The 15,116-nt window shown below is 41.8% G+C and overlaps 1 protein-coding gene across 1 annotated transcript in view; it reads left to right on the top strand.

Moving 5' to 3' along the window:
- Positions 1-15,116, top strand: part of DST (dystonin) — a 462,451-nt gene that overhangs the window by 290,040 nt on the left and 157,295 nt on the right. The window contains exons 39-40 of the mRNA XM_055002047.1: positions 11,217-11,369; positions 12,015-12,248. Coding sequence (XP_054858022.1) covers positions 11,217-11,369; positions 12,015-12,248 — 387 coding nt within the window. The remainder of the gene's footprint in view (positions 1-11,216; positions 11,370-12,014; positions 12,249-15,116) is intronic.

The following is a 15,116-nucleotide window of genomic DNA, read 5'->3' as shown; positions in this document are numbered from 1 at the left end:
CTGGCAATAAACTTTCAAATAAACTTACTAAAGAAGGATTTGTGGCTAGCAGTGAAAGTGACACATTGCAATCAGAAATGAACAGTACTTTGTTGCTACATGACTATAATGATGGGAACCACAGGCCTCCTTCACAAGGCTTCACTGGTTCAAATGACAAGTTATCATTAGAAAATCACACTCAAAATCATGATATGCATCTGGTGAAAGACATGAAACCACAGCAAGAAGAGCTTACAGGTATCTATGGCCATCCACCACTGGAAGAACCTGCTAATAAATCTAGTTTTTATCCATTGGAAGACCATACTAAAACTCAGGATGTAGCAACATTAGGATCGACACATGACAAGCATGTATCATCGCTGAAAAACTGTACTGATAGCCACAGTATGCCAGTGCTAGAAGATCATACTTTTATCAGTGATTATGACCTAATTGAAGATAAAACCAGTTACATTAATGAATTATTGCCGGAGCAACAAATTGAAAGTAGAACATCTTTGGAAAACTATATTGATGTAACTGACAGACAACAACAACTCATAGATCAGGCAAACTTTTGTAGCATATCATTATACGACAATCCTCTGCTGGAAAATCATAATGAACATAGACAACATGGAACACTTCAGGGAGACTATACCATTACTTACTCAGAGCTACCTCTGGAAGACTACACTGATATAAACTCCAGGCCTCCAGAAGATGTCAGCTCTGGTCTCCCTGATGGATCATTAATTAAGATCCATGCTGATAGTCAGCCTAATATTAGTATTAATTGTGACCTGTCAGTGACACATAAAGCACACTCTGTGGGTGACAGTGATGCAATGTTTTCATCTGACAGGTTGTTTTTCGAAGATATTATCAGTAATCCTTCTGGGCCACTGTATGAAAACAAGTGTAGCACTCCTCAGTCAAAAATTGATAATGACTACAAAGACAGAAAAGACCCTTGTGGCATAGCTCAGTTTGCAGACAGCATTGAGGGGGCCTGTGATGCTGCACAGGTGGAAAGTGACAATGGAAATTACAGTTTGGCCAGAATTGATGAGAATGACTCCTTTGTGTTTAATGGTAATGGTATTTTGGAGCATGATAATAATTCAGCAGCTATCATGACAACAGCAGAGAAGCCAATAAATATACAAGAAGGAGGAGAATCTTCTCAGATCAGCCTGAATAACACAGAAGAAAGTATTCTGTGCTTTAGTGAATTAAGTGACATGGATACTTTTGAAATTATGAACATAGCAGCACTCAGTGCGAGGGTTCTAGACACTGTCCTAGAAGAGGTGGAACAAAGTACTGGAGATGTGGAAAAGAAAGATCAGGAAAAAGAAAACGAAGAAAGAAAAGAATCTGATCTTACTCCTCTGTTAAAGACAAGTAAGGCTAAATTGAAAGAAACTGGGTATGAAGAAAGTGGAGAGGATGAAAGTGAACATGAAAGCATAAGTGAGCATAATGATGGTGGTGATAATGATGACAGGGAGGATGACTTTAAAGATTGTGATTATATGGACTTAGATTATGATTATGATATTTCTGATTACACTGATTATGAGGATGAAGAAGTGATGGAAATGCATTATTCACAGTGCCGTGAGGAAAGCACTAGGCTCCAGGTGTCTGCAGTTTCAGAAATGACAGAAAGCAAAAGTTTACATAGTGAAAATTGTTTGCACTCGGAGTCAAAATGTGATTTGCTATATTTTGAAAACTACAAAGTTGCTGACCATCGAAACTTAGCTGATGCTGCTGAAGAAAGTATTCAAAAGCTTCCATGGAAAAGTAACAAGAGGCAGGAAGAAGCCAAAGAGGCTTCTGAGTCTATTACAGAAAGTGAACTTCTGTTCCAAGATAGCAATGAAAGTATTTCAAGACAAAGCAGTGAAATCTCTTACTTTGGCTCAGGCTGTGGTGTGGCATTAGAGGATATTCATGCTGAGACACATCTACCCTCTGAAAGACACTTATTCATAGAGACCAGCAAAACTCAAATGTATGAGGATGACTTAGCAATGTCATCTTTAATTCATGGTCCAAGTCAGGAAGTAGATGTCGAAAAATTCAAACAAGCAGTCACCAATTCACAACAAAGTCAACTAGAAAGTAGTGCCTGGAAACAAGATGGAATAGATGTTCTGAAGGAAGATAATACCCCAGAATCAAGTGGATCAAGAGAAAGCCTAGAAAAGACTTGTTCATCAGTCAGTAAAAATTGTTCTGAAATTATTCTCTCATGTGATAAGAACAGTTGTGACCAAAATTCAAAGGAAGCTACATCAGTCGTATCTCCAGTAAAGCCATTGGAGTGTGTATCAGTGGACTATACAGAGGATTTTGACCTTTCTACTTATTTAAAACAATGTGCAAAAGATGTACAAGCCAAACATACCTTAGCCCTGAGAGAGGAAGGTGTCTGTTACTTTAAAGAAATTGAAAGAGACCTGGAAGGTATGCAGAATAGAAATGAGCTAAAGGATAGCAAGGACAAACAACATGCAATAGAATCAGATTCTAAAGCACTGCCAACTTCTGTATCAGTAATAGCAGAACTGGAAAAATCTAGAGATAGCAAAGACAGCAAGGTTACTGTTCCTTCTGAAGCTTATGATAAAACAGAAGGCCACAAATGTGCCATTAAAAGTACAGGACATGTTGAAGAAATAGGCAATAGTGCTGAAATAGAGTATAAGGACCATAAACACGTAATAGATTTTTATCCCATGACAGTAGCTGCTACATGTGATAACCGGCATGCCACTGAGCGGACAGTGCATGAAATAACGGTGAGTCACAGTGGGGAGCAAGTGATTAAGGAAGACAACATTCTAGACCAGGAGTCTGCTTTCTTTGAAAACAGTGTCAGAGAAAAAGTGCAGCAACTGCAAAAAGATTCAGTATTCCCTAATTTTACTCCAGGGGAAGAACATTTAGTGCATTCTTCTGAAGTGTTGCCTCCATTATCCAAAGGCTTAACAAGTATGCTAAGAAGCAAAATGAAAGATGGCCATGCGTACTACATGCAGGAAGACGAACCTTTAAATTATACTGGCACAAGAACTTTAATGCAAAATTTACTTAAAATGGCTAATTCTACACATTGCAAGGTGGAGAATTCTAGTCAATCCTATGTCAAAAATACATATGACAATATTAGCCCTGCCTCAAAAGCAGTTGATGAAAGCAAGAATAATACTGCCCCATGTCTTTGGCTTGATAATAGAAGTCCTGATCTCCTCCTTGATATACTGAAGCAGGACTATGGCAGTCAAAGTATTGACGAAATATATGGAACAACAGATGAGAACTCCCAGACTGAAACAGAGCAAGCTGCAACTCCTACACAGATGGTTTCACAGCACGATGGTACCTTTCCCATCCCAAATAGAGATGGAAGTTCATATGGATTAGAAGCAGAGGCTGTTTCAGAGAATACTTCAGCATACAATAAGGCCTTTGCTTTGAAAGGAGCTCATCAGGCTGACCATCTGTCCGTACGCTTTTCTGGTGATGTTTTGGAAATGAAGGAGCCAGTAGCAGGACCTGATGCAATAAGCATGGTGAGTAGCAGCTGTTAGAATTTCTTCTTTTGGAGGCAAAGGCAAAGACATCATTTTAGAGTCGTTTGTATATTTGGTGGTTACACATAATCAAAATTGGCACATATGTTACCCACTGAACCACCTAACACAACAGAGACAAATGACCCGTAGTTGGCATTGGAGAATCACAGAGAATAGTTTAAAGCAGGCTTCCAGGCATATTTTAAAATACCAGCCTTTTAGTAACAAATAAACCTATTTGATTTTTCCCTGGTGCTTAGTTGAAGGTGATGTACTGAAAATGGGTTGTTGCTCGTAATGCTTTCAGATATGCAACAATTTTCAGCTGTGTTCTCAGTACACAGAGAAGCTTAAAAAACACTCAGCAGTCGTTCAAGATACGAAATTCTTCCTGGATGATCTGCAGCCTGTCAGTAATGACCTGGAAGCCTTAAAAGTTCAACTTGAACAGTTAGAGGTGAGTTAATCTATGTATCTTTTAAAAATGTCAGTAGCCAGAGGGAGGCCTATGCTTTGCTTTTGGACTTTTCAGCTAAGTCAATAAAAGCAAAGGAAGCGCAGGCATTACAGGGGGAATAGAGATTTGACCCTATTTTTCTCCCTCCTTCCTTATCTCATGTGTCTGCATGAATTAAATCCTGGGCTACATATTATAATAGGGGAGTGTAAGATGCTTTGAAGTACACTGAGGGGACCCAGATCTCAGGGAAGGACACTTTCCCAGGGAAAGAAGTAATAAGCAGCTTACATTACCAGCTGAGCAAAGATTAATTTCCTGCAAGGAGATACCCATTGGCTCAGCTTCCAGAAGGGGCAACACGGATAGTTATTTGTACGACCTGAGTGGGGCAGTAAAGGAAAGACTGGGGGAAACAGTGCTAGAAAACACTCCAAGGTGATTGGAGGAAACTGTGCTGAGTCACCCACAAGGGCCATCCCTTCCCAAGCTCAGGATAGGGTGAAGGGAAACCCACCCAGCTTGAGCAGGAAAGGTTAAAAGATCTGGAAGCCCTGTTAGCAGTACTAAAGCTGCACTGGGAACCAGGAAGGGGATAGAGTAGCATCTGCCTCTGTTTCGTAGGTTCCAGCTGGCTTGTGCCCATCTCGAGAAATAACATTGATGTCTCTAAAGCTTAGATTAACCTCAATTTTTTTCATTTTTCTTTTTTAGTTCTGCAACAGTCCTTTAATGCTGTAATATAACTTTTCCCTGTTTGCATGAGAGCAAACAGGAGAAAGGAGGGGCTAGGAGACTCCACATTCCTGACTCACACACACAGGGAGCCCAACAAGTGTCCCAAGCCACTGGGAAAGGTGAATCTATTTGGGTGTTGGCAGGCCCAGAATACCTGGGGGGAAGAGGGCACTCAGCCACCCACACACACCTGCCTGCTTTGAAATATGCTACTCTACTATAAGCTGCATATTACCTCTGATCCCTTTGTGTGGTGAAATAAATGTATAACTTATTTCTGAAGAAGACTGGAAGGGAGAGGCTATGGCAATGGTACGCCAAGATAAAACACACCTGAGTGTCTCTAGGCTGAGATAAAGGAGAAGGATGAGGAACAGTGCTGAAAATGAGCTGTGGAACAATGTTGGGGGGAAAGGGAGAGTGAAAGAAAGTAAACTGTCTTTAGAATCTGAGCCATATAAAACACTTACTGTATGGTTGTGTGTTATATTTATTATATATGTATTCCTCTGTTTTTCAAAGGAGCTCATGACAGTCTCACAACTGTATGGTGAGCTAGTTGATAACAACTTGGTCGGAGTAACACTATATGACCTTCATGTCTGCAGTGGACTTTGAAACCTGATTAAAAACCATCATTCATCCAACCTGTGTGGTGTCAGTTGAACAAATTTTAAACACAGTGCAACTAATTTTACTCATGACCTTGTCTGTCCTTTTTTTTTTTAATGAAGTCATTTGAATCAGGATTGGCTGGCTTTGCGGTTATCTTGAAGAAAGATGTGAAAGTGGCAGAAGAATTTGTAAAACTTCAACATAGAGATGTTCCCAGAGAGCAACTTGAAGATTTAAAGAAACTATATGAACATTTAGAGAAGGATTTCTTTGTGGTCTGTGACATGTCTTCAAAGCGTGCAAAGCAAATAGTCTTTGCAGTAGATGCTGAAATGGTATGTTCATGGCCTGCATCTTGCTTTTTAAACCATCCCATTCCAAATGCTCAGCCCCAGTGCATCACAGCAACCAAAAGCAGTGGTTTGCATGTGTGAATCAACTGTTCTAGAAAGATGTTTGATCTTCTTTCACCAATGCAAGCAATTTGCATGTGTTACCCAAATTGCTATACACGTGGAGGCCCTGTAAAAAGCAAAGGTGTCTCCTTGATGGCCCAGAACAAATTCTTTTATTGCAGGGTATTTAAAACAATATTTTTAGATCTTTAACCAGTGTATACCAAGGTCTAGGTACAGCCCAGAACTCAGAATAACTAGGGGGAGAAAGCACTCCTTAAAATGAAAAGGGTTTTTATTGAGATCACATAAGCCAAATTAAACAACTGTTAGAAGAAATATGACAGAGAGAGACTGCAAAACAGCAAACCAAACATCTTTCCCTCGCAACTACCTGTCTGTAAAGGAAAACAAAATGGGTGGGGGGCATATGACCTGTCCTGTAGGGTGTGGGAAATCCTGTAGAGTCCTGATGTGAAGAGCAGAAAAGTGGGTGTAGAGACTAGAGATGGGCATGAACCACAAAAAACCGAACCATGAGGTTCGTGGTTCGTGAGTTTTCACAAACCAGGAACCATGAAATTGCACAAACGGGGGCCAGTTTACAAACCAGTTCATGGTTCGTGGGGTTTAAATGCCCCTTTCTGGCCACTTAGCAGTGGCAGGGAAAAGATTCTTCGACAATTTAAAGGGCACTTTCCTGCCTTGCAAGCAGCAGGTCCCTTTAAACGATCAGCTGGCAGGCAGCAGGGGGGATTCCCCCCTCACCCCAGCCCCAGCCCAGCACATACCTTGTCCTGTGGGCCTGCGGCATCCTCCCCCTCCTCCCGCGAGGGGCGTGAAGGCTATTTTCAGCCTCCACCACTGCTGCTGTGTGGGCCCGCAGGGTGGTAGAGGAGGCCGAAAACGGCCTCCCTGTCCCTCAAATGGCCGCCATGGCCCCTCAAATGGCCCAAAATGGCCTTCCCATCCCTTGCATGAGGAGGGGGAGGACGTCACGGGGCCACAGAGCAAAGTTAGGGTGCATGTGAGGTGGAGGTTGGGGCTGAGGTTTGGGCAGTTTAAAGGGCCCTGCGGTTTGCAAGTGGCAGGTCCCTTTAGATTATCAGCTGGCAGGCGGCAAGGGGGGATCCCCTCTGCCACCTGCCAGCTGATGGTTTAAAGGGCTGTGCCACTTGCAAGCTGCAGGAAAAGTTTATATGGCCATTTCCCTGGAGAAATGGCCATTTGAACTGCCCCTTTATGACCCAAACAAACCAGTAGACCATTTTGTGGAAGTTCGTGGAAACGAGCTTCCATGAACCACTGGTTTGCAAACCACAAACCAGCCTGGTTTGTGCGTTTTTTTGGGTTGTAATTCGATTCGTGCCCATCTCTAGTAGAGACAGAGACAGCTTGTGTCTCCAAGGAACCTGTGCCACACAGGGGCAGTAGCTGGAAAAACTGCTACAAAGTATTGGGGATTCATGGGCAATATTTATAGCCCAGATGTTCATGATCTGGAATGTGCTAGTCAAAAGGTGGAGCAATGAAAGTGAACCAAAGACCAGGAAATGATAGATGACTGTCTCTGGCAAGGTGATGGGTCTATAATAAGGCTGATCACTTGCTAGATCCTGTTCTACATTAAGTCTATCAGATAACTTCATTCTGGAGAATCACTCAAGTTTAAAGTGGGGAGGAAGTTGATATTGGCAAGGGGAGTTTTCCTAATTTGCATTTAAGTTAAAAATGCTTTCTAGACAAGGTTTGGAGAAATACAGCTCTAAGGTAGTGTGTGTGTATGAATAACAAGATTAAGGAGAAAGCAGGAATCTTCCTGTACAGTCACTAAGATAAGGGGAGAAACTAGATGTGGCAGTCCATTGCTCATTGTCTTGGAGACTGGGTCTCCAAGGGTTAGATTATTCAGAGAGGAGGCTCTAAAGTCTTTGAAGTGACTAGCCCTCTGATTTAATCAGCCTGAGGTGGGCTCTAGGGAGGAGCGGATCTGCAGTTGATTGCTGCTTAACAACTTGCCACCTTATACTTGGCATGGCTCACTGCCAGTGTTGTTAGCTTAACTTTAGCAGAATGCAGACTTCATTTTATAGCCCTAAACCCATGTTAGAACGAAAGTGGAGGCCCAAAAATGTCCCCCTCCTTAAGGAAGGGTCCAGGGGCTACAACTGTTTGACAATAAATCATCCAATAATAATTTACTGAATGATGATATATCCAGTGATGTATATTTCTAGTGGACTTTGCTCTTACAGTGCAATCCTAAACAGAGTTACATCAAACTAAAGCCATTTATTTCGATGGGCTTAGACTGCAGTAACTCTGCTTAGGATTGCAGCGTTAGTCTTGGTGTTCAGTGAGCCTCTATATAAAGGGACTTCCATCATTGTGAGCAGTCACTGAGAATAGAAGGAATTTGCTCTCTTACGGAGCTGTACTATGCAAGGTATATAAACCCCTTTGCCTACATTCTCTATAGAAAGATTTAAAAAGAAGTGGTCTGATGCTTTCATTTGTGAAAATGTCTCTGCTTTGTAGTCCTCTAATGGAAATACTTTGATTTGATATTGATTTGGTTTTCAGTCTTCTGAATCTGTCGGGAAAAATATACTTTTGAACTTTTTTTAAGGCTAAACTGGCAGTGTTGCATCAGGATCATCTAGCTAGGCTTCAAGAACCTGCAGACTGGATCATGGAAAAAAGTGAAACTGTGAATAATCTCAAGGTGGACATACGTGATTTAGAAGAGGTGAAGCAAGGGTTTCAGTTATTCAAGGCAAGTACAGCTGATCAGCGCCTGTTACTTAGGGGGCCCCTAGATATTCTTTTATAGGCAATTTCTGCTCTGAATCAGAGTACTGGCAGACCATGTTCCAGTTGCTGATAACTGAGTTGGTCACCTTTAGTCCACATTGATTGCTATTATGGCAGCCAATATTAAGAGCAATGTCTTAATTTTTTATTTCACATATACATATCTGCCAAGAATGTAGCAGAGGCAGCCTCAAAATGGTTACAACTGAATGGTTTGAGGGTTGATCAAAGTCATTGGCAATGTGGCAAGAGAGATATGACAATCTCATTTTTATCCCCCTTAATATCTAGGATACTTTTTCATTTATTTTCATTCATTTATTATAGTTCTATACTATGTTTCCAGACAGAAGTCCAAGAAGCACTGAAACATAATGCAGACATGAAACTATACATATTAAATAGTTTTTTTAATGTAAGAAGCATTTAAAGGCATTTAAAACAATACAGTCACAAAAAGTAATAGTAACATACTCTTCCAGTTTGTTCCCAGTCCCTGGTAGAATAAAAATATTTTCATGTTCTTCCTAAATTAGGCCAGACAAGAACATGACAAAATTTTCCTTAGGAGTACATTCGTTGTTCCAGATCCACTACCCAAAGGCCTGTAATGCAAGCCCACTTCATACCTATGTGTGTGTGCAATAGAGAATGAGATACACACAGAATATTTGGGGGGGGGTCATACTGGCTATAAAAAATGTAGTCATCGTTCATTACTTACTACGTGACATCAATGACACTGAACACCTCTATGCAACAAGGTGGTGCTGGAACACTAAAGGTAGAGATTAATATTACAGATCTAATGGAGGCATGTTCAAGAAATGCAAACATTTAGTAATATTCTTTAAAAAATTATGGATTACAAACAACAAAGGAGTAAATAAAGAGACAATCTGTCATGAAAACGTACAGTTTAGATACACTGCATGTCTGTGCTAGGCCATTATTTTCCCTATTTAGCTTGGATTCTATAGTGCCCACCTTTCCATAAACATGAAGCCATTTCTAAACGTGCAGACACACAGCCATGCACTGTAGGCAAGTTATGCTTTTTATAATACTCTTTTTCTTTTACATTTTTGTAATGCCTTTTTGAATGTTAACCATTTTTCATTGCTTAACCTGCAGGACCTAGAAAGAGAGCTTCGATGTAGAAAAATGCACCTGGAATCCACAGCACTTGATGTTCAGTTCTTCCTTTCTGAACATGCTCAAGATCTTTCCCCAAAGCAGAGCAAGCAGCTGCTGAGACTCTTAAATGCGACTCAGAAGCATTTCCAAGAAATGCAGGAAACCATAAGATCTCAGGCACACCATTTAGAAACTCTAATACAGACTGCACAAGTTCTTGTCGACCAGAAGGTTTGCTTCTCTGTGTGGATATTTTTAAAACGTTATCCTAACACAAGTACAGAAAATACATTTCTAGATGGAGACATAATAGACTATCTGAAATGGAAGCCTATTCGGAATTCTAGAGAATTTTCTCCAAGTGCAAGGAATCACTTATAAGTAGCATGTGTGTGTGCTTTAACAGCAATTTTGTTTTATACAATATTCTTAATTTATAATATTGAGAAATGGTAAAACATACTATCCAGTTGTGAATAAGTGTACGCTGTCTTGTGCACATAAAATTGAAGCCACAGAGTTCAAGGTTGGAGCTAGGCTCTTCAAGGGGATCTCTCCTAATCTTTTTATCCAGCATTTGGGGTCCAGCCCCGTGCTTTGCACTAGGGGTAGCTACAACTTTTGGCACTTCTGTACCTTGGAAAAATCCCTACATAATTGAGAAGGGGGACAACAGTACTTAGTGCTGCCTTGTTGTACATCTAAAGGTTTCCTGAGAAGCCATCCAAAACACAATAACACCCATCTAAGTCTATTGACGTAAATGGATTTAGAAGAGTGTAGCTCTGCTTAAGATTGCAGTGCTTATCTCCTAGTGTCCGGGAAGTACTATACCAGGGGTCCCTAATTTTTTTGAGACTGCAGACACATTTGAAATTCTGACACAGGGTGCTGGATGCAACCACAGAATGGCTCCTGCAAGAGATGGAGCCAAGAACAAATGTCAGGAAGTGAGGTTATGCACAACTCTAAAAGTAACACTTAAACAATTTCGCTAGAATCTTTCCTTAACAGGATGCCTTTTAAAATGAACATACTGTTTAAAAATGCAGAATTTCTGAAGTCATATTTAAGGAAAAGAAAGTTAATATGTATAATGAGTATCATTGCATGACTGCCTTGCTGTATCTAACACTTAGTTTTCAACTAACCTTTGTTTTGACATCCTTTTTCCAGAATTTGTACCTGTTTATTACAATTTTCAAGCCATTAAGAGATTTGGATTTTCACACGCATAATGCATGGCCAGACTTCTGCTGAGTGATTCCATCCAAAACCCGGTCTCTTTACTTACATCGTTTGTGAGGTTTATCCACATCTTCTATATTCAGCTTCTTTAAACTGTGTGCAGCTGCTATCATGTTTACAGCATACTTTCAGAAAGAGAGTCTGATGAAAGCTTTGCCACATGAAAGCTTTGAAAATGTAGTGGTACAAGAGCTTATGAGCATTTTTATTCAGAATTCTTCTTATTTTATAAATTAGGACTTGGCAGAACAACACCAGGAATTCACAGAGAAGATACAAGATATGTGTGACCTCCTTACACAGACTGAAAATCAGCTCATTGGCCACCAAGAAGCCCTTGTTATTGAGGGGGGCAAGTCTGAGCTGCAGCAATATCAAACGAAGCAAGAGGTAAAAACTTGCCTAATTTGCAGCAAGACACAAAGGTTGCAATCCTGCCCCATTGTCCCTTTATAAGTGTCTGTCTGTCTGTCTGTCTGTCTGTCTGTCTGTCTGTCTTTATCTCTTACACCTAAAACATATTGAGCCACATAATTGTTCATGTTCACATTTAGCACGTTTTTGTTTTGTTAAACTGATGCAAAGCAGTCCATAATTCTGGGGGAACGAAGGATTTAATATTATGAAGAAAAGACTCTCAGCGGTAACAGTGCAATCCAAAGAAGAGTTACCCCCTACTTAAGACCATTGACTTCAGTGACTTGAGAAGGGTGCAATCCTTTACTCCTAGGAAAGCATCCTTGGGATTACAGCCTCAGTCTCTTTCCTATCCACCCTTCAGTTTGGGCACTTGCTTGCTGTTTCAGATACTGATTAGTGCTCTTATTTCTGTTTCCATCATCTCATAATCACTAATACTTAAGAATAAGATATTTGGATTAACCAATTTGTAACTTCATCACAAACAAAAGAGTAACTTTTTAACAGATGGAGATAAAGCTAACCTGTACCTTTCAAGAGGGACTTCTAAGAAGTCGAAAGCTGAGTGCTAACTCTTTCTGACTTTTGTTACTCTTTGTCACTTTTCCCCTCAAGGAGTTACAGAAAGACATGCAAGGAGTTACCCAGACGTTGGCAGAGATTGTGAAAAATACAGAAATGTTCTTGAAAGAAAACGGGGGAAAGCTTTCACAAGAAGACAAGACTGCTCTTGAAAAGAAGCTGAATGAAGCCAAGACAAAGTGTTTGCTGCTTAGCCAGAAGGCTGAGGAGTCGAGAAAAGAGCTGGATAAGGCTGTGACAACAGCTATTAAGCAGGAGACAGAAAAGGTTATTTGGCAGTCATTAACATTTCTTTTTAAAATGGCATGTTGTACAATCCCAGGCAAATTTTTCAAATGCATTTTGGAAAGGAAAACCCAGAACCTGTCATAAAATTCATCAGGGATTATATGCATTCACACAGCAATATCATCATTAGTCAGACTGCAATAACAATCCTTAGAATCCCTAGACAGACCAAGTGGAAGGAACCCTTATCGACTTCCACAATTCACCCTAAGGATGGGATCCTCCCAGCAATAGTTCATGCTTCACAGTAATTCCCGACAGGTTTTATAAACATACAACAGACAGTCGGTAATTCAGTAACTTTAATATCTCAGAGGAAAAAAGAATACTTGCATAGAAATGCTCTGTCTTTATTTGGTGTAGAGTTGTTAGTCACCTTTAAGAATTTCATGACTCCAAATGTGATAATAAATTATATCTTCAGGGCCAAAACAAAATGAATTTAAGGTCCAGTTTCCTAGAAGTATTTTTGAACTTGGGCATGAATACTCAAGTACAAAATACACGAGCAGCTGTATTTATTGTGAGTCCCATTTCAAAGTACATGAATGCAACAGTTAAGGCCTGTGTATTTGTGTCAAGTAGAGTAGGGATAATCATACATACAGGAACAGTTCATATTTGATGCATCCCTCATCACATGAAATGCATCAGATATTTGATGCGTCATTTATTTTGTACTGAGATAGTCATGGCCGAGACCAAAAAAACCCAAGGAGGAACTGACATTCTGAAATATCCACAAATTGACTGAACCATGTAGGATGCCGTTGTGTATAGAGAGCTTTTCCATTGGAATGTCATCCATGCAGTTTTGTTTTCAAGTAAGAGTGATGCTGATACTAGGTCTTAATTATAAATGTTTTTTCCTGTGAAAATTATATCTATCCAAAATCTATTGCATTGTACCTCTTCTGCTTGCTGCTCTCACAGAATGGCTTCTTCTGTGAACAGACAGAATCTTCTGGTAATGGAAAACTACTTCCATGAATGCAAGATGCCTTCATGAACAGAAGGGCTCTTTATGGATTCATCCCATAGTATTCTTAAAACCAAAGTGTTTGTTGGCTTTCGTGAATGTTCTTGTAGTGGTCTTCAATCCATATTTCAGGACCCTCAGGTGGATGGCAGAGCCCCACCGTCTAGGTCACAAGCCCCTAAAGAGCTTCCATTTTTGCTGCTTTTTGGAAAAATTTGTTGCTTGTGAACATGTATAGAGAAAAAGGGGTCCATATTTTATGCTGTTCCTTACACACACCGAGATGAGCAGCAAGATAGTGAAGAGAGGCTGCTCAGCAGATGTCTACACATGTAAAGAAAGCCTGGAAGGACTGAACATACATATTAGCAGGACTGTTAAGAGTTAATCTCTCTCAGAGTCAGAGAGAGTTGAATGTCAGGCTTCTCCTAGACATTGGATTCGGTAGCTGAGCTGAGAGAGGAGGGTTTTGAGTCCTGGCAGAGAGAGATCGAAGTGTGTGAAGGGGTTGAGAGATGGAGTCCTCAGGGAAAGCAGTTTTCAACACCAGCTGGAGAACTGGGTAAGTTGGCAGGAGGTTTGGATAGTAAGTGCAGATTCCCAAACAGGCCAAAAAGAAAGTAGATCTTCTAAAGGAGAGGAGATTGTCCCTTCCCAGATAAACAGGGATACAGCTCTAGAGAGAGGAGAAATCTCTGGTCAGTTATGGTGGATAACTGCCTGTGGAGACTTCCAGATTCAGTTGAGGATGGAAGGAAAGCACTGGCATGTGCAAAGAGGGGGCTTGTGTAACTAAAAAGAGGGTACCAGCCTTCCTAACTCCAGATGTGAAGGAGAATACTAAAAAGAAAGTATACTCAAGTGCTTGAGGGAAGAAACAAGGGAAACAAAGCCTAACAACAGAAGCCTTATGTAACAGTAAAAGCCTAAAAACTGAACTCTGTGCATGTTCTCAATGTTACCACAGTGATCTAAATGTATATATGTTGAATTTTACCTCAAAAAGGTTTCAACTCTTGACTTCACCCAACCTTTCCTCATTAATGTAAACAAACTCCTTAGTTATTTTTGAGTTTTAAAAACGTCTCTGGTGCCATTTACCGCCTATGGCCGAGGAAGAGGAGCGGGAAGGGGTCGCGCGGCAAAATAACAGCACACACACACCTTGGCTGGGTAAAAAATGGCCACAACTTTATTAACATAACAATAGCAACAGGAGTATTGGCGCGGCATGTGGATCGGATCCACCGGACTGCATCGGCTGACCCGCCTGCCAGCCGATGACCCCCCGCCCCCCTCAGGCGCCCGCTGAGGGGGGGGACCAGAGGAGTGGCATTGTGAAGGGGGGAGGTCACCTGGTGTACACCCTTGATGATCCCCCTGCCACCTGGGAGGGAGAATGCCCCGGCAGCCCCCGAGCTGGGCGTGCCTTCATACTCCCTCCCAAGATTCCTTATGGGAATCCCCTGCCTGGGGAGCCTGCGCCCGAGGGCCCGGCTCCCCAACAAATGGGATCCGATCCAATGCCCAACCGCCCGAAGTTGTGACGGATAACCATAAAAGAAACAGGGAGAGGAGGGTGGGTGCTCGCTCGCCGCCGCCGAAGTGGGCGGGGGCGGATCCGGCAGCCGGCTAAATACCCGGCCGCCGGACCTTGGAGGGAACCGCCGCCGGGCCGCGAGGCTGGCCCCGCCCACCGCCGGCTCGACTCCGGGCCGCCGCGATTGGCTGGCCCGGAGTTTGAACCGATTGGTCGCTGGCCCGCCCGGAGCATGCCGGGCGAGCCAGCGAGCAAGCGGCCGCCGCGGTTCCCGCTCCTCCGCCCGCCGGCGGCAACAGGAGGCGCAGGTAAGTCTGGGCCCCCCATT

This window comes from Eublepharis macularius, chromosome 1 (assembly GCF_028583425.1).
Source record: "Eublepharis macularius isolate TG4126 chromosome 1, MPM_Emac_v1.0, whole genome shotgun sequence".
In the NCBI taxonomy this organism is placed as follows: domain Eukaryota; kingdom Metazoa; phylum Chordata; class Lepidosauria; order Squamata; family Eublepharidae; genus Eublepharis; species Eublepharis macularius.
This window is presented reverse-complemented; position numbering and strand designations above follow the sequence as displayed.